The 26,583-nt window shown below is 46.0% G+C and overlaps 1 protein-coding gene across 1 annotated transcript in view; it reads right to left on the bottom strand.

Moving 5' to 3' along the window:
• Nucleotides 1-12,629, bottom strand: part of LOC128692940 (pituitary homeobox 2) — a 102,306-nt gene extending 89,677 nt beyond the window's left edge. The window contains exon 1 of the mRNA XM_053782311.2: nucleotides 11,604-12,629. Coding sequence (XP_053638286.1) covers nucleotides 11,604-12,009 — 406 coding nt within the window. The 5' untranslated portion in view covers nucleotides 12,010-12,629. The remainder of the gene's footprint in view (nucleotides 1-11,603) is intronic.
• Nucleotides 12,630-26,583: the final 13,954 nt, after the last annotated feature.

The raw sequence follows: 26,583 nt of genomic DNA, 5'->3' as shown, positions 1-26,583 counted from the left end.
ACCAGCAAGCTAATTACCGGAGTTAGCTGACTACCAGCAAGCTAATTACCGGAGTTAGCTGACCACCAGCAAGCTAATTACCGGAGTTAGCTGACCACCAGCAAGCTAATTACCGGAGTTAGCTGACCACCAGCAAGCTAATTACCGGAGTTAGCTGACCACCAGCAAGCTAATTACCGGAGTTAGCTGACCACCAGCAAGCTAATTACCGGAGTTAGCTGACCACCAGCAAGCTAATTACCGGAGTTAGCTGACCACCAGCAAGCTAATTACCGGAGTTAGCTGACCACCAGCAAGCTAATTACCGGAGTTAGCTGACCACCAGCAAGCTAATTACCGGAGTTAGCTGACCACCAGCAAGCTAATTACCGGAGTTAGCTGACCACCAGCAAGCTAATTACCGGAGTTAGCTGACCACCAGCAAGCTAATTACCGGAGTTAGCTGACCACCAGCAAGCTAATTACCGGAGTTAGCTGACCACCAGCAAGCTAATTACCGGAGTTAGCTGACCACCAGCAAGCTAATTACCGGAGTTAGCTGACCACCAGCAAGCTAATTACCGGAGTTAGCTGACCACCAGCAAGCTAATTACCGGAGTTAGCTGACCACCAGCAAGCTAATTACCGGAGTTAGCTGACCACCAGCAAGCTAATTACCGGAGTTAGCTGACCACCAGTAACCTAATTACCGGAGTTAGCTGACCACCAGCAAGCTAATTACCGGAGTTAGCTGACCACCAGCAAGCTAATTACCGGAGTTAGCTGACCACCAGTAACCTAATTACCGGAGTTAGCTGACCACCAGCAAGCTAATTACCGGAGTTAGCTGACCACCAGTAACCTAATTACCGGAGTTAGCTGACCACCAGCAAGCTAATTACCGGAGTTAGCTGACTACCAGTAACCTAATTACCGGAGTTAGCTGACTACCAGCAAGCTAATTACCGGAGTTAGCTGACCACCAGTAACCTAATTACCGGAGTTAGCTGACCACCAGCAAGCTAATTACCGGAGTTAGCTGACCACCAGCAAGCTAATTACCGGAGTTAGCTTACCACCAGTAACCTAATTACCGGAGTTAGCTGACCACCAGCAAGCTAATTACCGGAGTTAGCTGACCACCAGTAACCTAATTACCGGAGTTAGCTGACCACCAGCAAGCTAATTACCGGAGTTAGCTGACTACCAGTAACCTAATTACCGGAGTTAGCTGACTACCAGCAAGCTAATTACCGGAGTTAGCTGACTACCAGCAAGCTAATTACCGGAGTTAGCTGACTACCAGCAAGCTAATTACCGGAGTTAGCTGACCACCAGTAACCTAATTACCGGAGTTAGCTGAACACCAGCAAGCTAATTACCGGAGTTAGCTGACTACCAGCAAGCTAATTACCGGAGTTAGCTGACTACCAGCAAGCTAATTACCGGAGTTAGCTGACCACCAGTAACCTAATTACCGGAGTTAGCTGACCACCAGCAAGCTAATTACCGGAGTTAGCTGACTACCAGCAAGCTAATTACCGGAGTTAGCTGACTACCAGCAAGCTAATTACCGGGGTTAGCTGACTACCAGCAAGCTAATTACCGGAGTTAGCTGACCACCAGTAACCTAATTACCGGAGTTAGCTGACCACCAGCAAGCTAATTACCGGAGTTAGCTGACTACCAGCAAGCTAATTACCGGAGTTAGCTGACTACCAGCAAGCTAATTACCGGAGTTAGCTGACTACCAGCAAACTAATTACCGGAGTTAGCTGACTACCAGCAAGCTAATTACCGGAGTTAGCTGACCACCAGCAAGCTAATTACCGGAGTTAGCTGACCACCAGCAAGCTAATTACCGGAGTTAGCTGACCACCAGCAAGCTAATTACCGGAGTTAGCTGACCACCAGCAAGCTAATTACCGGAGTTAGCTGACTACCAGTAACCTAATTACCGGAGTTAGCTGACTACCAGTAACCTAATTACCGGAGTTAGCTGACTACCAGTAACCTAATTACCGGAGTTAGCTGACTACCAGTAACCTAATTACCGGAGTTAGCTGACTACCAGTAACCTAATTACCGGAGTTAGCTGACTACCAGCAAGCTAATTACCGGAGTTAGCTGACCACCAGCAAGCTAATTACCGGAGTTAGCTGACCACCAGTAACCTAATTACCGGAGTTAGCTGACTATCAGTAACCTAATTACCGGAGTTAGCTGACTACCAGTAACCTAATTACCGGAGTTAGCTGACTACCAGCAAGCTAATTACCGGAGATAGCTGACCACCAGCAAGCTAATTACCGGAGTTAGCTGACCACCAGTAACCTAATTACCGGAGTTAGCTGACTACCAGTAACCTAATTACCGGAGTTAGCTGACTACCAGTAACGTAATCACCGGAGTTAGCTGACTACCAGTAACCTAATTACCGGAGTTAGCTGACTACCAGTAACCTAATTACCGGAGTTAGCTGACTACCAGCAAGCTAATTACCGGAGTTAGCTGACCACCAGCAAGCTAATTACCGGAGTTAGCTGACCACCAGCAAGCTAATTACCGGAGTTAGCTGACTACCAGCAAGCTAATTACCGGAGTTAGCTGACTACCAGTAAGCTAATTACCGGAGTTAGCTGACCACCAGCAAGCTAATTACCGGAGTTAGCTGACCACCAGCAAGCTAATTACCGGAGTTAGCTGACTACCAACAAGCTAATTACCGGAGTTAGCTGACTACCAGTAAGCTAATTACCGGAGTTAGCTGACTACCAGCAAGGTAATTACCGGAGTTAGCTGACCACCAGCAAGCTAATTACCGGAGTTAGCTGACCACCAGCAAGCTAATTACCGGAGTTAGCTGACTACCAGCAAGCTAATTACCGGAGTTAGCTGACTACCAGTAAGCTAATTACCGGAGTTAGCTGACTACCAGCAAGCTAATTACCGGAGTTAGCTGACTACCAGCAAGCTAATTACCGGAGTTAGCTGACTACCAGTAAGCTAATTACCGGAGTTAGCTGACTTCCAGCAAGCTAATTATCGGAGTTAACTGACCACCAGCAAGCTAATTACCGGAGTTAACTGACCACCAGCAAGCTAATTATCGGAGTTAGCTGTCTACCAGCAAGCTAATTAGCGGAATTAGCTGACCACCAGCAAGCTAATTACCGGAGTTAGCTGACTACCAGTAAGCTAATTATCGGAGTTAACTGACCACCAGCAATCTAATTACCGGAGTTAGCTGACTACCAGTAAGCTAATTACCGGAGTTAACTGACCACCAGCAAGCTAATTACCGGTGTTAGCTGAGTACCAGTAATCTAATTACCGGAGTTAGCTGACTACCAGCAAGCTAATTATCGGAGTTAGCTGACCACCAGCAAGCTAATTACCGGAGTTAGCTGACTACCAGTAAGCTAATTACCGGAGTTAGCTGACTACCAGCAAGCTAATTATCGGAGTTAGCTGACCACCAGCAAGCTAATTACCGGAGTTAGCTGACTACCAGCAAGCTAATTATCGGAGTTAACTGACCACCAGTAAGCTAATTACCGGAGTTAGCTGACTACCAGCAAGCTAATTATCGGAGTTAGCTGACTACCAGCAAGCTAATTGCCGGAGTTAGCTGACTACCAGTAAGCTAATTATCGGAGTTAACCGACTACCAGCAAGCTAATTACCGGAGTTAGCTGACCACCAGCAAGCTAATTACCGGAGTTAGCTGACCACCAGTAAGCTAATTACCGGAGTTAGCTGACTACCAGCAAGCTAATTATCAGAGTTAGCTGACCACCAGCAAGCTAATTATCGGAGTTAGCTGACCACCAGTAAGCTAATTATCGGAGTTAGCTGACCACCAGTAAGCTAATTATCGGAGTTAGCTGACCACCAGTAAGCTAATTAGCGGAGTTAGCTGACCACCAGCAAGCTAATTATCGGAGTTAGCTGACCACCAGCAAGCTAATTATCGGAGTTAGCTGACCACCAGCAAGCTAATTGTCGGAGTTAGCTGACCACCAGCAAGCTAATTACCGGAGTTAGCTGACCACCAGCAAGCTAATTAGCGGAGTTAGCTGACCACCAGCAACCTAATTAGCGGAGTTAGCTGACCACCAGCAACCTAATTAGCGGAGTTAGCTGACTACCAGCAAGCTAATTACCGGAGTTAGCTGACTACCAGCAAGCTAATTACCGGAGTTAGCTGACTACCAGCAAGCTAATTACCGGAGTTAGCTGACAACCAGCAAGCTAATTACCGGAGTTAACTGACTACCAGCAAGCTAATTACCGGAGTTAGCTGACTACCAGTAAGCTAATTACCGGAGTTAGCTGACCACCAGCAAGCTAATTACCGGAGTTAGCTGACTACCAGCAAGCTAATTACCGGAGTTAGCTGACCACCAGCAAGCTAATTACCCCAGTTAGCTGACCACCAGCAAGCTAATTAGCGGAGTTAGCTGACCAGCAAGCTAATTAGCGGAGTTAGCTGACCACCAGCAAGCTAATTACCGCTGTTAGCTGACCACGAGCAAGCTAATTACCGGAGTTAGCTGACTACCAGCAAGCTAATTACCGCAGTTAGCTGACTACCAGGAAGCTAATTACCGGAGTTAGCTGACTACCAGCAAGCTAATTACCGCAGTTAGCTGACCATCAGCAAGCTAATTACCGGAGTTAGCTAACCACCAGCAAGCTAATTACCGGAGTTAGCTGACCACCAGCATGCTAATTATCGGAGTTAACTGACCACCAGCAAGCTAATTACCGGAGTTAACTTAGCTGACAAGTGAACTAACCCACAATACCATGACTGGAACAATACACAACACACAATACCATGGCTGGAACAATACACAACACATTACCATGGCTGGAACAATACACAATACCATGGTTGGAACAATACACAACACACAATACCATGGCTGGAACAATACACAACACACAATACCATGGCTGGAACAATACACAACACACAATACCATGGCTGGAACAATACACAATACCATGGTTGGAACAATACACAACACACAATACCATGGCTGGAACAATACACAACACACAATACCATAGCTGGAACAATTCACAACACACAATACCATTGCTGGAACAATACACAACACAATACCATGGCTGGAACAATACACAACACAATACCATGGCTGGAACAACACATAACACACAATACCATAGCTGGAACAATACACAACACACAATACCATGACTGGAAGAGTACACAACACAATACCATGACTGGAACAATACACAGCACAATACCATGGCTGGAACAATACACAACACACAATACCATGACTGGAACAATACACAGCACAATACCATGACTGGAACAATACACAACACAATACCATGGCTGGAACAATACACAACACACAATACCATAGCTGGAACAATACACAACGCACAATACCATGACTGGAACAATACACAACACACAATACCATAGCTGGAACAATACACAACACACAATACCATGGCTGGAACAATACACAACACACAATACCATAGCTGGATCAATACACAACACACAATACCATAGCTGGATCAATACACAACACACAATACCATAGCTGGAACAATACACAACACACAATACCATAGCTGGAACAATGCACAACACACAGTTCCATGGCTGGAACAATGCACAACACACAATACCATAGCTGGATCAATACACAACGCACAATACCATGGCTGGAACAATACACAACACACAATACCATGACTGGAACAATACACAGCACAATACCATGACTGGAACAATACACAACACAATACCATGGCTGGAACAATACACAACACACAATACCATAGCTGGAACAATACACAACGCACAATACCATGACTGGAACAATACACAACACACAATACCATAGCTGGAACAATACACAACACACAATACCATGGCTGGAACAATACACAACACACAATACCATAGCTGGATCAATACACAACACACAATACCATAGCTGGATCAATACACAACACACAATACCATAGCTGGAACAATACACAACACACAATACCATAGCTGGAACAATGCACAACACACAGTTCCATGGCTGGAACAATGCACAACACACAATACCATAGCTGGATCAATACACAACACACAGTTCCATGGCTGGAACAATACACAACACACAATACCATGGCTGGAACAATGCACAACACACAATACCATAGCTGGAACAATACACAACACACAATACCATAGCTGGATCAATACACAACACACAGTTCCATGGCTGGAACAATACACAACACACAATACCATGGCTGGAACAATGCACAACACACAATACCATAGCTGGAACAATACACAACACAAAATACCATGGTTGGAACAATACACAACACACAATACCATAGCTGGATCAATACACAACACACAGTTCCATGGCTGGAACAATACACAACACACAATACCATGGCTGGAACAATACACAACACACAATACCATGGCTGGAACAATACACAACACAATACCATGGCTGGAACAACACATAACACACAATACCATAGCTGGAACAATACACAACACACAATACCATGACTGGAGCAATACACAACACAATACCATGACTGGAACAATACACAACACAATACCATGGCTGGAACAATACACAACACACAATACTATAGCTGGAACAATACACAACGCACAATACCATGGCTAGAACAATACACAACACAATACCATGGCTGGAACAATGCACAACACACAATACCATGGCTGGAACAATACACAACACACAATACCATAGCTGGAACAATACACAACACACAATACCATGGCTGGAACAATACACAACACACAATACCATGGCTGGAACAATACACAACACAATACCATGGCTGGAACAATACACAACACAATACCATGGCTGGAACAATACACAACACACAATACCATAGCTGGAACAATACACAACACACAATACCATGACTGGAACAATACCCAACACAATACCATGACTGGAACAATACACAACACAATACCATGGCTGGAACAATACACAACACACAATACCATAGCTTGAACAATACACAACGCACAATACCATGGCTGGAACAATACACAACACACAATACCATAGCTGGAACAATACACAACACACAATACCATAGCTGGATCAATACACAACACACAGTTCCATGGCTGGAACAAAACACAACACACAATACCATGGCTGGAACAATGCACAACACACAATACAATGGCTGGAACAATACACAATACCATGGCTGACACAATATATATCAGAATACCATGGCTGGTACAATGCACAATACCATGGCTGGTACAATACACAATACCATGGCTGACACAATATGTATCAGAATACCATGGCTGGTACAATACACAATACCATGGCTGACACAATATATATCAGAATACCATGGCTGGTACAATGCACAATACCATGGCTGGTACAATACACAATACCATGGCTGACACAATATGTATCAGAATACCATGGCTGGTACAATACACAATACCATGGCTGACACAATATATATCAGAATACCATGGCTGGTACAATGCACAATACCATGGCTGGTACAATACACAATATCATGGCTAAAACAATGCACATCACAATGCCATGGCTGGAACAATACACAATACCATGGCTGGAACAATAGACAACTCATAGTACTTTGGCTGGAACAATACACAACCCACTTATAACTTGGTTGGAACAATTCACATCTAACCCACAATACTATGGCTTGAACAATTAACGGCCAATCCACAATTCCATGGCTGGAACAACCGTCAATCCACAATACTGTGGATGAAACAGTTCACATCTAGCCCACAGTACCGGGTCTAAAACAATACACAATACCGTGACTGGAACAATTTAAAACCCACAACCAACCCACAATACCATGGCTGGAACACTTAACAACCAACCCACAATACCGTGGGTAGAACAATTCGCAACTTTGAATTCCTCCAGCCACGGTATTGTAAGTTGTTCCAGCCACGGTATGATAAGTAGTTCCAGCCACGGTCTTGTAAGTTGTTCCAGCCACGGTATTGTAAGTTGTTGTTCCAGCCACGATATTGTAAGTTGTTGTTCCAGCCACGGTATTGTAAGTTGTTGTTCCAGCCACGATATTGTAAGTAGTTGTTCTGGCCACGGTATTATAAGTTGTTGTTCCAGCCACGGTATTGTAAGTTGTTGTTCCAGCCACGGTATTGTAAGTTGTTATTCCAGCCATGGTATTGTAAGTTGTTCCAGCCACGGTATTGTCAGGTGTTGTTCCAGCCACGGTATTATAAGTTGTTGTTCCAGCCACGGTATTGTAAGTTGTTGTTCCAGCCACGATATTGTAAGTTGTTGTTCTGGCCACGGTATTATAAGTTGTTGTTCCAGCCACGGTATTGTAAGTTGTTGTTCCAGCCACGGTATTGTAAGTTGTTATTCCAGCCATGGTATTGTAAGTTGTTCCAGCCACGATATTGTAAGTTGTTGTTCCAGCCACGGTATTGTAAGTTGTTGTTCCAGCCACGGTATTGTAAGTTGTTGTTCCAGCCACGGTATTGTAAGTTGTTATTCCAGCCATGGATTTGTAAGTTGTTCCAGCCACGGTATTGTCAGGTGTTGTTCCAGCCACGGTATTATAAGTTGTTGTTCCAGCCACGGTATTGTAAACTGTTCCAGCCACGGTATTGTAAGTTGCTGTTCCAACCACGGTATTGTAAGTTGTTGTTCCAGCCACGGTATTGTAAGTTGTTGTTCCAGCCACGGTATTGTAAGTTGTTATTCCAGCCATGGTATTGTAAGTTGTTCCAGTCACGGTATTGTCAGTTGTTCCAGCCACGGTATTATAAGTTGTTTTTCCAGCCACGGTATTGTAAGCTGTTGTTCCAGCCACAGTATTGTAAGTTGTTCCAGTAACGGCATTTTAAGTTGTTGTTTCAACCACAGTATTGTAAGGTGTTGTTCCAGCCACGGCACTGTAAGTTGTTGTTCCAGACACGGTATTGTAAGTTGTTCCAGCCACGGTATTGTAAGTTGTTGTTCCAGCCACGGTATTGTAAGTAGTTCTAGCAACGGTATTGTGGGTTAGCTTTAATTATTTCAACCACGGTATTGTGGGTTGTTGTTACAGCCACAGTACTGTAAGTTAGTTGTTCCAGCCACGGTATTGTAAGTTGTTGTTCCAGCCACGGTACTGTAAGTTGTTGTTCCAGCCACAGTACCGTAAGTTAGTTGTTCCAGTCACGGTATTGTAAGTTGTTGTTCCAGCCACAGTACTGTAAGTTAGTTGTTCCAGCCACGGTATTGTAAGTTGTTGTTCCAGCCACGGTACTGTAAGTTGTTGTTCCAGCCACAGTACCGTAAGTTAGTTGTTCCAGCCACGGTATTGTAAGTTGTTGTTCCAGCCACGGTACTGTAAGTTGTTGTTCCAGCCACGGTATTGTAAGTTGTTGTTCCAGCCACGGTATTGTAAGTTGTTGTTCCAGCCACGGTATTGTAAGTTGTTGTTCCAGCCACGGTACTGTAAGTTGTTGTTCCAGCCACGGTATTGTAAGTTGTTGTTCCAGTCACGGTATTGTAAGTTGTTGTTCCAGCCACAGTACTGTAAGTTAGTTGTTCCAGCCACGGTATTGTAAGTTGTTGTTCCAGCCACGGTATTGTAAGTAGTTCTAGTAACGGTATTGTGGGTTAGCTTTAATTATTTCAACCACGGTATTGTGGGTTATTGTTACAGCCACGATATTGTGGGTTGTTGTTACAGCCACGGTATTGTGGGTTGTTGTTACAGCCACGGTATTGTGGGTTATTGGTACAGCCACGATATTGTGGGTTATTGTTACAGCCACGGTATTGTGGGTTATTGTTACAGCCACGGTATTGTGGGTTATTGTTACAGCCACGGTATTGTGGGTTATTGTTACAGCCACGGTATTGTGGGTTATTGTTACAGCCACGGTATTGTGGGTTATTGTTACAGCCACGGTATTGTGGGTTATTGTTACAGCCACGGTATTGTGGGTTATTGTTACAGCCATGGTATTGTGGGGTTTTAAGGGTCACAGCCACAATATTGTGGAATTTTAAGTCTCACAGCCACGGTATTGTAGGTTTTTAGTTGTCACGTCCATGGTATTGTGGATTTTGAGGTATCACAGATACGGTATTGGTTTTTAAGTGTCACAGCCACGGTATTATGAGTTTTTAAGTGTCACAGCCACGATATTGTGGGGTTTTAAGTGTCAGTCACATTATTGTGGGTTTTTAAGTGTCACAGCCACGGTATTGTGGGTTTTAAGTGTCAAAACCACGGTATTGTGGGTTTTTAAGTGTCACAGCCACGGTATTGTGGGTTTTTAAGTGTCACAGCCACGGTATTGTGGGTTTTAAGTGTCACAGCCACGGCATTGTGGGTTTTTAAGTGCCACAGCCACGGTATTGTGGGTTTTTAAGTGTCACAGCCACGGTGTTGTGGGTTTTTAAGTGTCACAGCCACGGTGTTGTGGGCTTTTAAGTGTCACAGCCACGGTGTTGTGGGTTTTTAAGTGTCACAGCCACGGTGTTGTGGGCTTTTAAGTGTCACAGCCACGGTGTTGTGGGCTTTTAAGTGTCACAGCCACGGTGTTGTGGGCTTTTAAGTGTCACAGCCACGGTGTTGTGGGTTTTTAAGTGTCACAGCCACGGTGTTGTGGGTTTTTAAGTGTCACAGCCACTGTGTTGTGGGTTTTTAAGTGTCACAGCCACGGTGTTGTGGGCTTTTAAGTGTCACAGCCACGGTGTTGTGGGTTTTTAAGTGTCACAGCCACGGTGTTGTGGGTTTTTAAGTGTCACAGCCACGGTGTTGTGGGTTTTTAAGTGCCACAGCCACGGTGTTGTGGGTTTTTATGTGTCACAGCCACGGTGTTGTGGGTTTTTAAGTGTCACAGCCACGGTGTTGTGGGTTTTTAAGTGTCACAGCCACGGTGTTGTGGGTTTTTAAGTGTCACAGCCACGGTGTTGTGGGTTTTTAAGTGTCACAGCCACGGTGTTGTGGGCTTTTAAGTGTCACAGCCACGGTGTTGTGGGCTTTTAAGTGTCACAGCCACGGTGTTGTGGGTTTTTAAGTGTCACAGCCACGGTGTTGTGGGTTTTTAAGTGCCACAGCCACGGTGTTGTGGGCTTTTAAGTGTCACAGCCACGGTGCTGTGGGTTTTTAAGTGCCACAGCCACGGTGTTGTGGGCTTTTAAGTGTCACAGCCACGGTGTTGTGGGTTTTTAAGTGCCACAGCCACGGTGTTGTGGGCTTTTAAGTGCCACAGCCACGGTGTTGTGGGTTTTTAAGTGTCACAGCCACGGTGTTGTGGGTTTTTAAGTGTCACAGCCACGGTGTTGTGGGCTATATTTTTTTATTCAAGGTTATACTGAGATAAAGAGGAATTATGATGAAGATTGAGACACTTACGCAACATATGGGAATCTTCGTTGAATAAACACTCCTTCATGTGTTGCGTCAGTGTTTTAATCTTCAAGTTTTCGGTTTTTAAAACCATTTATTACAGGAATTGTGTTTATTGTTTGATTTTTTTTACTTAGTTGAGCTGAAAATTGATTAGTTGATAGACTTACCTAGATTGATGGGTTTTTTGTCTGCTGGTGTGGGCGGGAGAACGGTGGTTGAGGGCGTGGGCGTGAGTGGGTGGAGGGGCGGTGGGCCACGGAGAGCAGACACACCCGTCTGGTGGGGTGACGAGAGGGCGGCGTGGGTGTGCGATGCTGAGGTGATGTGGGCGGAGGTGTGGGCGTGGGAGAGGGCGTGCACGGAGTCGTGGGCGTGAGTCACATCCAGGGCGTGGAGGGTGTCGTGGGCGGCGGCGTGGCGGTGACGATGGTGGTCGTGGAGGGCGTGGGTGGGGTCGTGGGTGGGGTCGTGGGTAAGCGTGGGGGTGTGGGAAGAGGGGTCGTGGGAGAGTGGTGGAGGCTGGAGGTCGTGGAGGGAGAGGCCATCGTGGAGGCCGGAGGCTAGGCCCTCCATGGCGGCCGCTGGGCACCGCCGCTGGGCACCGCCGCCGCCCTCTGCAGTGCCCCGCGCGATCTCACACACTAGCGCAGATCCTCAAGTCCAAGTCGCGGTGCTTTCCGCTCGCGGTAAATTCGGCTCAGGTGGGAGGGGGGCTCAGGTCATAAGTCGGGCGGCAAGTCCGGCCAATCCTGCAGTATCCGGCCCCAATCAGCGCCGCCGCTCACTCCTCCCGCCCGTGGAGGCAGATATCGCCCCGTCGACGCCCGTCACCCACGCTAGTCCACCCTTGCCACTCCAAATCTTCCAGAAATCCCCCCGGCCCAAGTAGCCGGTTGTACCAAGGGCTTACTGCTCAAGCTCTGGAAGCCCCAGTCAAGTCGGCAGGCTTGGCCGAGCTTCCGCCACGGTGTCTCTCCGTCAGGACGCTTGCGGCTGCAGGCTGGCTGCGGCCGCCTTCAACACCACCACCGCCGCCCCAAAACACCTGCCAATCTTCCCGCAGTTTTTCTTCCCTCCCCCCCTGTCTCTCTCGCTTTTTTTTATATATATAGGAGAGTAATGCCCAGGGTAGCGCACACGGTGTTACTGGGAACAATCGGTATTCTGCTATGACCGTGGGTATTGCCAGTAGTTAACTTGGGCTAAATCATCCGACATTATCTTCGACCATTTGGCGGGAAGGGGGGGAGTGGGCGGGGCCTCCGCCCTTCCAGCCAATCACCGTCCACCTACCACCCCCCTCCCCATCAACAAACCCCGTACCCCCGGCAAGCCGGATGTGACATCACACGGCGAACTTTAACTCTCTCCTCTAACAACTCATCAATCACAATCGTCCTCTCTTACCGTCAACTTTCCTTCCCTCCCCCCCCTCCCTAGCACCGACGCCCCAGAATCACCCGTCCCTCCCTGGGCAGGCATCTCACAGAACGTCGGGAATTGAACGCTGAGGAAGTGTATCTAGTGAGGCATGGCACGAACCCAGCTGTGAGGGGGGGGGGGAGGAGGCGTGGCCTGAGAGTGTGAGACACCGGAGGGAGTGGAGGGGGGGACCATGAGTGGGCGGGGCCAACCAATGGCCCACACTCCACCATGTCCATCAATTTAATACCCTACGAATACACTCCCGCTTGAGTTATGGTATAGTCAATTTGATTTGTAGCCAAGAGGTAGAAAGTCAGAAGGGATACCACCGAATATATTCCTTCTTTATTCCCATAAAGAGAAAAAATCATTCCTTGTTTTTTTTTGAGCCCATGAAGCCGGTATATAAATATTACAAAATAAAAATCACACACAAAAAACGGGAGATTCATTCCCAGGCGTATGATATTTCGAGGGGGAACTAAATCTTTAATTGTGGAAAAAGCCGCTGGACTTTCAAGAATAGCAGAGAAAACTCTGGAAGCTTATTGTAAAATCGATGTGGGAGGGGGAGGGGGAGGGGGAGGGGAGGAGTGGGGGTGAGGGGTTGAATGCGGTCCAACGGGTGGTTCTTGAGTTTGGTCTGATGGGTGGTTCTTGTGGTCTGAAGGGTTGGTCTTGTGGTCTGATGGGTTGGTCTTGTGGTCTGATGGGCGGTTCTTGTGGTCTGATGGGTGGTTCTTGTGGTTTGATGGGTTGGTCTTGTGGTCTGACGGGTGGTTCTTGTGGTCTGACGGGTTGGTCTTGTGGTCTGACGGGTGGTTCGTATGGTCTGACGGGTTGGTCTTGTGGTCTGACGGGTGGTTCTTGTGGTCTGACGGGTTGGTCTTGTAGTCTGACTGGTGGTTCTTGTGGTCTGACGGGTTGATCTTGTGGTCTGACAGGTGGTTCTTGTGGTCTGACGGGTTGGTCTTGTGGTCTGACTGGTGATTCTTGTGGTCTGACGGGTTGGTCTTATGGTCTGACGGGTGGTTCTTGTGGTCTGACGGGTTGGTCTTGTGGTCTGACGGGTTGGTCTTGTTGTCTGACGGGTGGTTCTTGTGGTCTGACGGGTGGTTCTTGTGGTCTGACGGGTTGGTCTTGTGGTCTGACGGGTGGTTCTTGTGGTCTGACGGGTGGTTCTTGTGGTCTGACGGGTTGATCTTGTGGTCTGACGGGTTGGTCTTTTGGTTTGACGGGTGGTTCTTGTGGTCTGACGGGTTGGTCTTGTGGTCTGACGGGTGGTTCTTGTGGTCTGACGGGTGGTTCTTGTGGTTTGTCGGGTTGGTCTTGTGGTCTGACGGGTGGTTCTTGTGGTCTGACGGGTTGGTCTTGTGGTCTGACGGGTTGGTCTTGTGGTCTGACGGGTTGGTCTTGTGGTCTGACGGGTGGTTCTTGTGATCTGACGGGTTAGTCTTGTGGTCTGACGGGTGGTTCTTGTGGTCTAACGGGTTAGTCTTGTGGTCTGACGGGTTGGTCTTGTGGTCTGACGGGTTGGTCTTGTGGTCTGACGGGTGGTTCTTGTGGTCTGTCGGGTTGGTCTTGTGGTCTGATTGGTGGTTCTTGTGGTCTAACGGGTTGGTCTTGTGGTCTGACGGGTTGGTCTTGTGGTCTGACGGGTTGGTCTTGTGGTCTGACGGGTGGTTCTTGTGGTCTGACGGGTGGTTCTTGTGATCTGACGGGTTAGTCTTGTGGTCTGACGGGTTGGTCTTGTGGTCTGACGGGTTGGTCTTGTGGTCTGACGGGTGGTTCATGTGCTCTTACGGGTTGGTCTTGGGGTCTGACAGGTGGTTCTTGTGGTCTGACGGGTGGTTCTTGTGGTCTGACCGGTTGGTCTTGTGGTCTGACGGGTGGTTCTTGTGGTCTGACGGGTTGGTCTTGTGGTCTGACGGGTGGTTCTTATGGTCTGACGGATTGGTCTTGTGGTCTGACGGGTGGGTCTTGTGGTCTGACAGGTGGTTCTTGTGGTCTGATGGGTTGGTCTTGTGGTCTGACAGGTGGTTCTTGTGGTCTGACGGGTTGGTTTTGTGGTCTGACCGGTTGGTCTTGTGGTCTGACGGGTTGGTCTTGTGGTCTGACGGGTTGGTCTTGTGATCTGACGGGTTGGTCTTGTGATCTGACGGGTTGGTCTTGTGGTCTAACTGGTGGTTCGTGACCGGCCTTGAGCCTCCGCGGGAGGTGACACCAGTCTACCTACACACCATCACTACGCTCATGTGTGTATATATATGTATATACACTCAACTTTAAACATATTTACACATACATTAATGCGTATAGGTACATGCACATACTTTGTATATATATATATATATATATATATATATATATATATATATATATATATATATATATATATATATATATATATATATATATATATATATATATATATGTGTGTGTGTGTGTGTGTGTGTGTGTGTGTGTGTGTGTATCTACATGTGTTGTATATAAACGCATGTGTATGTATATATACGTATATATGTGTATGTATGTGTTGTACTGGCTGACTTTTACCTCTCTATATGTACCCACCTGTATGTGGTTGCAGGTGTCGAATCACAGCCCGTATGTTTGCGTGTATGTCTAGTGAGAAGTATTACCCTGTATACCAGACGTAGTTACGTTTATCATCCTGTGTAACAGACGTTTTCTGAGACTGTATGTAGACTGCTCTTAGTTAAACTTTGTGAGACAAGGCTGGTGTTGTGAGACAAGGCTGGTCTTGTGAGACAAGGCTGGTGTTGTGAGACAAGGCTGGTCTTGTGAGACAAGGCTGGTCTTGTGAGACAAGGCTGGTCTTGTGAGACAAGGCTGGTCTTGTGAGATAAGGCTGGTCTTGTGAGACAAGGCTGGTCTTGTGAGACAAGGCTGGTCTTGTGAGACAAGGCTGGTCTTGTGAGACAAGGCTGGTCTTGTGAGACAAGGCTGGTCTTGTGAGACAAGGCTGGTCTTGTGAGACAAGGCTGGTCTTGTGAGACAAGGCTGGTCTTGTGAGACAAGGCTGGTCTTGTGAGACAAGGCTGGTCTTGTGAGATAAGGCTGGTCTTGTGAGACAAGGCTGGTCTTGTGAGACAAGGCTGGTCTTGTGAGACAAGGCTGGTCTTGTGAGACAAGGCTGGTCTTGTGAGACAAGGCTGGTCTTGTGAGACAAGGCTGGTCTTCAACTTTGTGGCGTTCAATCTCACGCTGAAAGTTGAAATTGAGCTGGTGGAATGTTGGAGTCCTGACAGTGCCGCTGCTACTGCGGAGCGCTGAAAGCTTCGTTGACCATCAGCATAACAAGCTATAAATACTGGCGTGTAGGCTGAATGGGACCATAGCCTAGTGGGACCATAGCCTAGGACCATAGCCTAGTGGGACCATAGCCTAGTGGGACCATAGCCTAGGACCATAGCCTAGTGGGACCATAGCCTAGTGGGACCATAGCCTTGTGGGACCATAGTATTCCATTTCTACAACTCAGTCTTTCACACACACACATACACACACACACACACTCACACACACTCACACACACACACACACACACACACACACACACACACACACACACACACACACACACACACACACACACTGAGTCTCGACCCCTGCAACCACAATTAGGTGAGTACAATTAGGTGAGTACACACACACACACATTTCAAGTGTAATATGGTTATAAATAACTAGGTAGAGGAGACATACACCATACACGGTTTGAAGAACAGGTATGACAGCCAAACCGACTGGGCTTGATTAACAGGGTAAGAGTCGGGTCCAGGAGCTGAGCTTCGGACCCCGAAATCACGAATAAGTGAGCCCCCCTTACATACACGCCCATCTACGCGTCCACCCACACCCACACCCACACCCACACCCACACCCACACCCACACCCACACCCACACCCACACCTTCCCGTCGACAAAATTCGTTATAATTAACCTACTATCACTGAGTGGGTGTTCGCTCATGGGTCTAATCTATGATTTACAACCCATAAACTGTCGACACTCTAACCTCCCCCCACCCATGATCCCATTCACCCCCCCCCCCTGATAACTCTCACCTCTCACCCCGGGGACAAGATAATCCCATCCCAAGCCTGATTATAGTGTCGATTATCTGCCTAAAACTAGCGGGCGAGTAGCAAAGCCCCGTCCACACAAGTGTTGTCTAATCTACCCTCGCTGAGGTAAGGTTAAAGGTGGAATTTGACCAGTGGCAGAACAGTGCTATCCCACCGGGGGACATAGAGTCGTTGATCCTGAGTTTCCAATGCTGGAAATCGGACCTTCGTGATATAGAGGAAATTATAGTTAACGTAAATATTTTCTACTGTATAGTAATGTACCTTTGATGAGTTTCGAGAGTTTCTCTGCTCCGGGAGCCCGGCCTTGGGCCAGGCTCAGTCAACCAGGCTGTAAAAATTACACTAGGGTTCCTGTATATCAGATTTCATATTCACGGATATACACACCAGGAGGTGTATAACTCATGTGTATATACAAAGAGGTGTATAACTCTCAGTATACATACACCAACAGGTATACAAATCTCAGTGTATATACATCGAGAGTTTGATTACTCTTAGGTATTACGGGATCTCTGACTGGTAGTGGACGGGTGACACACAATCTTAATGACCATCGTGGAGTAGATAGGTTTGAAACCTCATACTGTCCAACAGTTTAAAAACTCGGAAATAATAAAGCCCCGTGAAGTATAATAATAATAATAATAATAATAATAATAATAATAATAATAATAATAATGATAATAATAATAATAATAATAATAATAATAATAATAATAATAATAATAATAAAATAACAATAATAATAATTGAAAAATGAACCTAAACTAATTAGTAATAATCACTATAATAACTGACATAATTAAATTAAAAAATGATTAAAAATATCACTTAGTTATCGCAGAATATATTAATAAATAAATCAATAACTCAATTATCCAGTTATTGAATCAAACAAAAGAATCAACCGCCGCCGCGGTCATTAACCAGGAGAGATAATTAACCTATAAATTACCATTAACAAACTGAAGAATTTAATACGATTCTCAATAATAAAAACCCGGATTTCCACTGCTGGATTTATTACGTCATTAATAAAGTTATTTTAGGTTTTTAAAGTGATTTGTGAGGAGCTGTGAGGAGGGTCAATCAGACTGACAATAAATTCTCAGAAACCCGAATGAATTGTGGGATTTCATTGATGAGGAGACCAGGAGAGACAGAGGTGGGAGAGGAGAAGGCGAAGGAGGGAAGAAGTAGAAGAGGAAAGACAGGAGGAGGAAAAAAGAGTAATATGTTTAAGAGGAGGAGCAAGAAGAGAAGAAGGAAGACGTACTGACAGGAGGAAGAAGAAAAGCCAGAAGAAAATATCGGAGCTGGTCTAGTGGCTAGCGCGACGGGCTGGAGTTTTGAGACTCTATGACCGCGGGTTCAATCCCGGCCGGGGGTATGGTTTAAAATATCGGAGCCTCAAAAACCTTGTCAATGTATGCCAAATTTCTGACATAACACTAACTCCACCAGATTTTGAGAAAGTCATTGACAACACGCAAATGTACTCAGCTCCAGGCCCAGACTCGTGGAACTCTGGGTTCATTAAGAACTGCAAGAAACCCCTCTCACGGGTCCTAAGTATGCTATGGAGAAGGAGCATAGACACATTTGAGATTCCACAGTCACTAAAAACAACAGATATAGCCCCACTCCATAAAGGTGGCAGCAAAGCAGTAGCTAAGAACTATAGACCAATAGCTTTAACGTCCCATATCATAAAAATCTTTGAAAGAGTTCTAAGAAGCAGGATTGCAAACCATTTGGACTCCCAACAGTAGCACAATCCGGGCAGGTCGCTCCTGCCTCTCGCAACTGCTGGACCACTATGATATGGTCCTGGATGCACTTGAAAACAAACAGAATGCAGATGTAGTATACACAGATTTTGCAAAAGCCTTTGACAAGTGCGACCATGGTGTAATAGCACACAAAATGCGTGCAAAAGGGATAACTGGCAAAGTTGGCAGATGGATCTTCAACTTTCTAAACAATCAACACAAAGAGTAGTGGTAAACAGAGTTGAATCGGAAGCTGTCATAGTGAAGAGCTCTGTTCCACAAGACACAGTACTCGCCCTATTCTGTTCCTCATCCTCACATCAGACATAGACAGAGATGCAAACCATAGCACCGTACCATCCTTGCAGATGATACTAGGATCTACATGAGAGTGTCATCCATTGACGACTCGGCAAATCTCCAAGAAGATATTAACCAAGTTTTCCGATGGGCAACAGAGAATATGATGTTCATTGAAGACAAATTCCAACTACTCCGTTATGGAAAACTGGAGGAAATAATAACTAGGACTGAGTATACTACAAACTCTAATTACACAATAGAACGGAAAAGTAATGTGAAAGACCTGGGAGTGGTAATGTCCGAAGATCTCACCTTCAAGGATCACAACAATGCCACTATCACATTTGCGAGGAAACTGATAGGATGCATAATGAGAACATTCAAGACAAGAGATGCCAAACCTGGAGGTTACCTGGAGGTTATTCCGGGATCAACGCCCCCGCTGCCCGGTCCATGACCAGGCCTCCCGATGGATCAGGGCCTGATCAACTAGGCTGTTACTGCTGGCCGCACGCAGTCCAACGTACGAGCCACAGCCCGGCTGATCCGGCACTGACTTTAGGTATCTGTCCAGCTCTCTCTTGAAGGCAGCCAGGGGTTTATTGGCAATTCCCCTAATGCTTGATGGGAGGCTGTTAAACAGTTTTGGGCCCCGGACACTTATGGTGTTTTCTCTTAGTGTACCAATGGCGCCCCTACTTTTTATTGGGGGCATTTTGCATCGCCTGCCCAGTCTTTTACTTTCGTAGGGAGTGATTTCTGTGCGCAGATTTGGGACCATTCCTTCCAAGATTTTCCAAGTGTAGATTATGATATATCTCTCCCTCCTGCGTTCCAACGAGTACAAGTCAAGTGTTTCCAAGCGTTCCCAGTAGTTAAGGTGCTTGACAGAACTTATACGTGCAGTAAAGGATCTCTGTACACTCTCTAGATCTGCGATTTCACCTGCTTTGAATGGAGATGTTAATGTACCGCAGTATTCCAGCCTAGAGAGAACAAGTGATTTGAAAAGGATCATCATGGGCTTGGCATCTCTCGTTTTGAAAGTTCTCATTATCCATCCTATCATTTTCTTTGCACGTGCGATCGTGGCACTGTTGTGATCCTTGAAAGTGAGATCCTCAGACATTACTACTCCCAGGTCCCTTACATTATTTTTCCGCTCTATTGTATGGCCGGAGTCAGTAGTATACTCTGTTCTAGTTATTATCTCCTCCAGTTTTCCATAACGGAGTAGTTGGAATTTGTCCTCATTGAACATCATATTGTTTACCGTTGCCCACTGGAAAACTTTGTTTATATCTTCTTGGAGGTTAACCGCGTCCTCAGCAGATGACAGCCTCATGCAGATCCTAGTATCATCCGCAAAGGATGATACGGTGCTGTGGTGTATATCTCTGTTTATGTCTGATATGAGGATAAGGAATAAGATGGGGGCGAGTACTGTGCCTTGTGGAACAGAGCTCTTCACTATGGCAGCCTCCGATTTAACTCTGTTGACCACTACTCTTTGTGTTCGATTTGTTAGGAAGTTGAAGATCCATCTCCCCACTTTCCCAGTTATTCCTTTAGCACGTATTTTATGGGCTATTACGCCATGATCTCATTTGTCAAATGCTTTTGCAAAGTCTGTGTATATTACATCTGCATTCTGATTTTCTTCCAGTGCATCCAAGGCCATGTCATAGTGATCCAGTAGTTGTGAGAGGAAGGAGCGACCTGCCCTGAACCCATGTTGCCCTGGATTGTGCAGATTTTGGGAATCCAGGTGATTCTTTTTAAATCACCTGTTTTCTCTAGGCTGGAATACTGCTGTACATTAACATCCCCATTCAAGGCAGGTGAAATTGCAGATCTAGAGAATGTACAGAGAACCTTTACTGCACATATAAGTTCCATCAAACACCTTAACTACTGGGAACGCTTGACTTATACTCACTGGAGCCCAGGCAAGAGAGATACATCATAATCTACACCTGGAAGATCCTGGAGTGACTGGTCCCTAATATACACACAAATCACTCCCTACGAAAGCAAAAGACTTTGCAGGCGATGCAACATACCCCTGGTGAAAAGTAGGGGCCCCATTGGTACACTAAGAGAAAACACAATGTGTTCGGGGCCCAAGACTGTTCAACAGCCTCCCACCAGCCATAAGGGGAATTACCAATAGATCCCTGGTTGTCTTCAAGAGAGAGCTGGACAGATACCTAAAGTCAGTGCCGGATCAGCCGGGCTGTGGTTCGTACGTTGGACTTCTGATCCACCAGGAGGCCTGGTCATGGACCGGGCCGCGGGAGCGTTGATCCCCTGAATACCCTCCAGGTAGACTCCAGGTAGGTGGGAGAGAGAGCAACGAGGCTGTCCTTTAACACTGTTGGTACAAGTAACTTGAGAAGGGCAACGCATGAAGCATGATAAGACCTCCATGGCTTGACCTAACCCCAGAGTGTGACCTGACCTCGTGTGAGGGGCCTCGGGAGAGGTCATATCTGATCTTGAACCTGGCAGAAAGACCATTCTGCCTCCAAATTGGTGTATATATATATATATATATATATATATATATATATATATATATATATATATATATATATATATATATATATATATATATTATAAATTAAAAAATCCTCATACAGACAATTACAGTTTAAAAAATATTGTATATTTCGATTTCTGTGAGAGATCGTCTTCAGGTGATGCTCGTTACCACGACTGTTGTTTAAAGATTCGTGACTGGGGGAATAAATCAAGCTGGTGGAGGCGATACGTAACTTAAAGCTGATTCCGCTTACATTAAACTTTTAGAAGACTCCATTGGTGACGACTCAAAGATCTGGTGGACTTGCAGTGAAGGAGCATCAATATTATTCACAAATAAGCCGCGTACAGAAACTTGGGAGCCAGTATACTGTCTCCCTCACCTTCGTGTGTTAATGTGACATGTAAATGGTCCAAGTCGGACCGAAACGTCGCGATAAGCTTCTGTCTGCTACGTGCGGGTTATCCGTGTATTGTTCCAGTCACAATATTGTGCCTGTCCAAGACTACGAGAATTATACTGATGGAGACCAACTTATCCCTCAGCCGCGCGAGGCTGCATCAGTCTCCTGGCTATCCATGATGCCATTCCTAGTGTGCTCACACTTGTTGAAGGTGTCACCTGGCTTGATTGCTAGCGCACTCACCTCACACATTGAGTGTCCTCGGTTCGATCCCAGGTACGGGTGGAAACATCTAGGTGTGTTTCCTTAAGACACCTGGTTTCCTCTTTCACCTAGTATTAAAGAGGTACCTGGGTGTTAACCGACTGGTGTGGGTCGCATCCTGGGGACAAAATTACCTTAAGTTGCCCGAAATACTCTTTATAACAAAGGATTTTCTCTATAGTCTATCATTGATGTCAACTATGGTCTGTATACGTTGTATCATGTACTTTTAAGATGAGAAGTGATCAGGGTTCCAGGATAGTAATGTTTGCTTACGTATATAATTTAAAACTAAGGCCAGGAGAAACTTACAGTCAAGTCAGCCAAAAAAAAAAAAATTATTGGGGTGTGTGAGACGTAGTTGTGAATGTTGTAGGTTGTGTTGTCAGGAGAATTAAAGGAATGAGCCCCTGTGGGGCGTCATCCCTCACCTGGTGCCAGGTGTGTGTCATAATACATCTCTCACCTTTTGTATCAACTACGCTACTCAGTGGTCCAAGTCGGACCGAAACGTCGTCGTAAGCTCCTCTCTGCTAGGTGTGGCGGGTATTTTTGTATTGTTCCAGTCAGGGTATTGTGCTTCGTCATTACCAACACTCCTCTGCCGCCTCTACAGGTTATACTGCCATCACAAACATGACAGTTAACTACTGACTTCACTAGAGCAGTAAAACCGCTCCAGCAGTCAGATGCTTGACTGTAAGATCATCCACACTGTGGGTGTTCCCCCACCACGTAACTATCATAGAATATCAAAACAACTTCCTCCCCTCCCAAGCTGCTTTCCCTACCGAGCACTCACCCTTCCCCATTTCCACGCAAAGCTCAAACCCAACCTCTCACCCCCAACCCCAAGCCAAAAACCAACCAGTCCCCCCTAACCACAACATTGCTAGTTTTAATGTAGTGCAAATTATTATTATTATTATTATTATTATTATTATTATTATTATTATTATTATTATTATTATTCGTAGTAGTAGTAGTAGTAGTAGTAGTAGTAGTAGTAGTAGTAGTAGTAGTAGTAGCAGTAGCAGAAGTAGTAGTAGTAGTAGTAGTAATGGTAGTAGTAGTAGTAATATTTGTAGCAGAAGTAGCAGAAGTATTATTATTATTATTATTATTATTATTATTATTATTATTATTATTATTATTATTATTATTATTACTATATAGAGATTGTTGCAACAACAGGAACACAGACTTGGTCATGCAGATACGTCCATTTCCATGCAATCCTCGAAGGCTTCCAAGGCTTCCTACACACTCAGCTCGTCCACTGAGGTCGACCTTCGCGGTCCTCCTTCAGTGTCATCCTCCAAGTCCCTGATTCAAGGTCGACCTCCATGTTCGTCCTCCAAGGCCAAGCTACGTGGTCGTACTCCAAGGTGATCCTTAAAGACTGCCCTCGAAGAGGATTCAGTCAAGGTAGTTCTTCACACGTGGTTTCGAAGGTCGTCCTTGAAGTATAGTCGTCCCCATGAGAGTGGAAACAGTTCAGTACAAGGTCGAACTTGAGTTAGAAATATATTCTAGTTCTGATATTTAATAGCTGGGAGAGAGAGAGAGAGAGAGAGAGAGAGAGAGAGAGAGAGAGAGAGAGAGAGAGAGAGAGAGAGAGAGAGAGACAGACAGAGGGAGAGATAGAAGTACAAGGAGCCAGTGTAACCGTGTATTGATTCTGTGAGAACTGCTGGTAGTCGTATCTCTCTCTCTCTCTCTCTCTCTCTCTCTCTCTCTCTCTCTCTCTCTCTCTCTCTCTCTCTCTCTCCGATTTCACTGTCAACGCTCCTACTCAGCTGGACAGGCTAGAGGGTCTGTTGGACAGGCTAGAAGATCTGTTGGACGGGCTAGAGGGTCTGTTGGACAGGCTAGAGGGTGCGTTGGATGAGAGAGAGAGAGAGAGAGAGAGAGAGGGAGAGAGAGAGAGAGAGAGAGAGAGAGAGAGAGAGATAGCAGGGGATGGGGGACTACCATCAAATCTCCATCTCTGGACCATCTACACTGATAGAATGTCAAACGCTGTGACACAAGCCTTGTGTCGCCCCAGTGTCCTCCCTCACTCTCTTACTCCCTCACACTCTCCCTCTTACTCCCTCACACTCTCCCTCTTACTCCCTCACTCTCTCCCTTTCTGCCTCGTACTCCTTCACTCTCTCCCTTACCATCAATCTTCCTCAAACTCTCCCTTATCCTTCATTAATCTCCCTTCTCTCTCAGTCTCCCTTACATTCTCCCTCTCGGTCTCCTTCACTCACTCTCTACCTTTAGATGAGAGAGATAAGACAAACAAGAAGCAGCTAGGGAGGGAGAGAGGATGGAAGAGAAGGATAGAAGGGGGAAGGGAATGAGGGAGGGGGAAGAAAGGGAGTAAGGGAAGGGAAGAAGTGAGGGAGAGGAAGGGAAGGAGGAGCCTGGCCCATGGCCGGGCTCAGAGAGTAGATATACTCTCGAAATTCTTCAAAGGTATATCTGACCCCACCATACCATGAACTCACCATAGCAATGACCCCACCATATCATGACCCCACCATAGCCATGACCCCACAAAAGACTATCCATATATCAACCATGGGAGAGAACGTCTGGTCATTTCCACAAGAACTGTTATGAATGGTAATGACAGTAAGCGGCGAGAAAGAGGGAGGGATGGAGGGAGGGGTGACAGAGAGAGAGAGAGAGAGAGAGAGAGAGAGAGAGAGAGAGGGTGAGGGAGACTGGGAGAGAGTAATCTCATGGCAAATGGCGTTTTTCGACTACCACTCGTTTCTTTGTGACCGTCAATATGGCTTCAGGAAAGGCCTCTCTGCAGCTGATCTGTTGTTAAACCTCTCCACTATGTGGCACCAGTCACTGGATGAATCTAAGATAAGCTGTGTAGTGCCACTGGACATTGCTGGCGCTTTCGACCGAGTATGGCACCAGGCACTCTTGGCAGACCTGCAAACACTGGGAGTCTCTGGCTCTGCACTGTGCCTCCTTAGTGATTACCTTCAAGGGAAATCTCTTAAGAGTAGTTCTCAATGGGACAGAGTCAACAAGATACACTATTTGTGCAAGTGTTCCACAGGGAAGTGTACTTGTTCCATTGTTATGGAATGTCTACTTCAGTCACCTTCTTCAACTCATCCCAGAATTCCATGCTTATGCAGACAACTGTACTCTGACATTTACTTATCCAAGAGAGGAAATACCAGCTGTTCTTAGTTACATCAATCACCAGCTTACAGCTGTATCAACCTCGGTGTCACGATGGCAGGTTACAGTTGCTTCTCAGAAAACACAAATAATGATGGTCTCTAGGCACCATGATGGTAATGCTGGAGCAGTAATAACAATGGATGGGAGAGTGTGGAATCCGGGGATGAGGTTGATATCCAAGGGGTGATATTTGACTCTAAAATGCCTTGAAGAATCACTTGACATATCTTGCAAGCAAGGGGCAACATTAAGATCTGTTTCCTACCTGTTTGACAGTAGAAGCTGCAGAAACTCTGTACAAGGCTCATACCTCGAGTATGCACCACTTTCTTGGACTACGTGTCCTCTCCTTCTTACCTACAACGTCTAAACAGAAAAGAGAATTAAGCTCATCTCTTGCCTGGACAGATCTGTCATTCCAGTAGTCTCCAGCACTAGAGGGATAGAGATAGTCTTACATTTATGTACAAGGCAAATATTATCAAGGTACCACACTTGGCTTCACTTCGCGGACAACGAGAAGCCAGCTTCTATACCACAAGACGGGCAGCAAACAGCAACTACACTCTGGCTGTACCCTTCTTAAGAATATTACCTCATCTGAGACCATTCATCTTAGAATGACTCGACTTTGGAAGCTGTTGGTTCGGCATAATAACATTAATAAAATGAAGTTGGTAGACTAAATGAAATCAGTGTCTCATAAATGGCTCCAATTTCTTCTTGTTCCCCATTTGTATGTTTCTTAACAATAAAATGCTTTTAAATGACCTGAAGTGGGTAACTGCTCTTAGCTTGTAAATACAGGTAGTGACTCTCAACCTAACCCTGTTAGAGAGAGAGAGAGAGAGAGAGAGAGAGAGAGAGAGAGAGAGAGAGAGAGAGAGAGAGAGAGAGAGAGAGAGAGAGAGAGAGAGAGAGAGCAAGTGAGAGGTGATGGTCGGGGGGGTAATCGACCTGCACTAGTATCACAAGGAAAGTAAGTATGGGAGAGGTGGGGAGGGAAAGGGGAAAGAAGAGAGAGGGAGGGGGTAAGAAGAGGGATAGACGAGGGAGGAGGGAGAGGGAAGGGAGAGAGAGGGAGGGGGTAAGAAGAAGGATAGACGAGGGAGGAG

This window comes from Cherax quadricarinatus, chromosome 38 (assembly GCF_038502225.1).
Source record: "Cherax quadricarinatus isolate ZL_2023a chromosome 38, ASM3850222v1, whole genome shotgun sequence".
Lineage (NCBI taxonomy): Eukaryota > Metazoa > Arthropoda > Malacostraca > Decapoda > Parastacidae > Cherax > Cherax quadricarinatus.
Note: the sequence above shows the minus strand (reverse complement) of the source record. Positions and strands in the feature narration are given on the sequence as shown.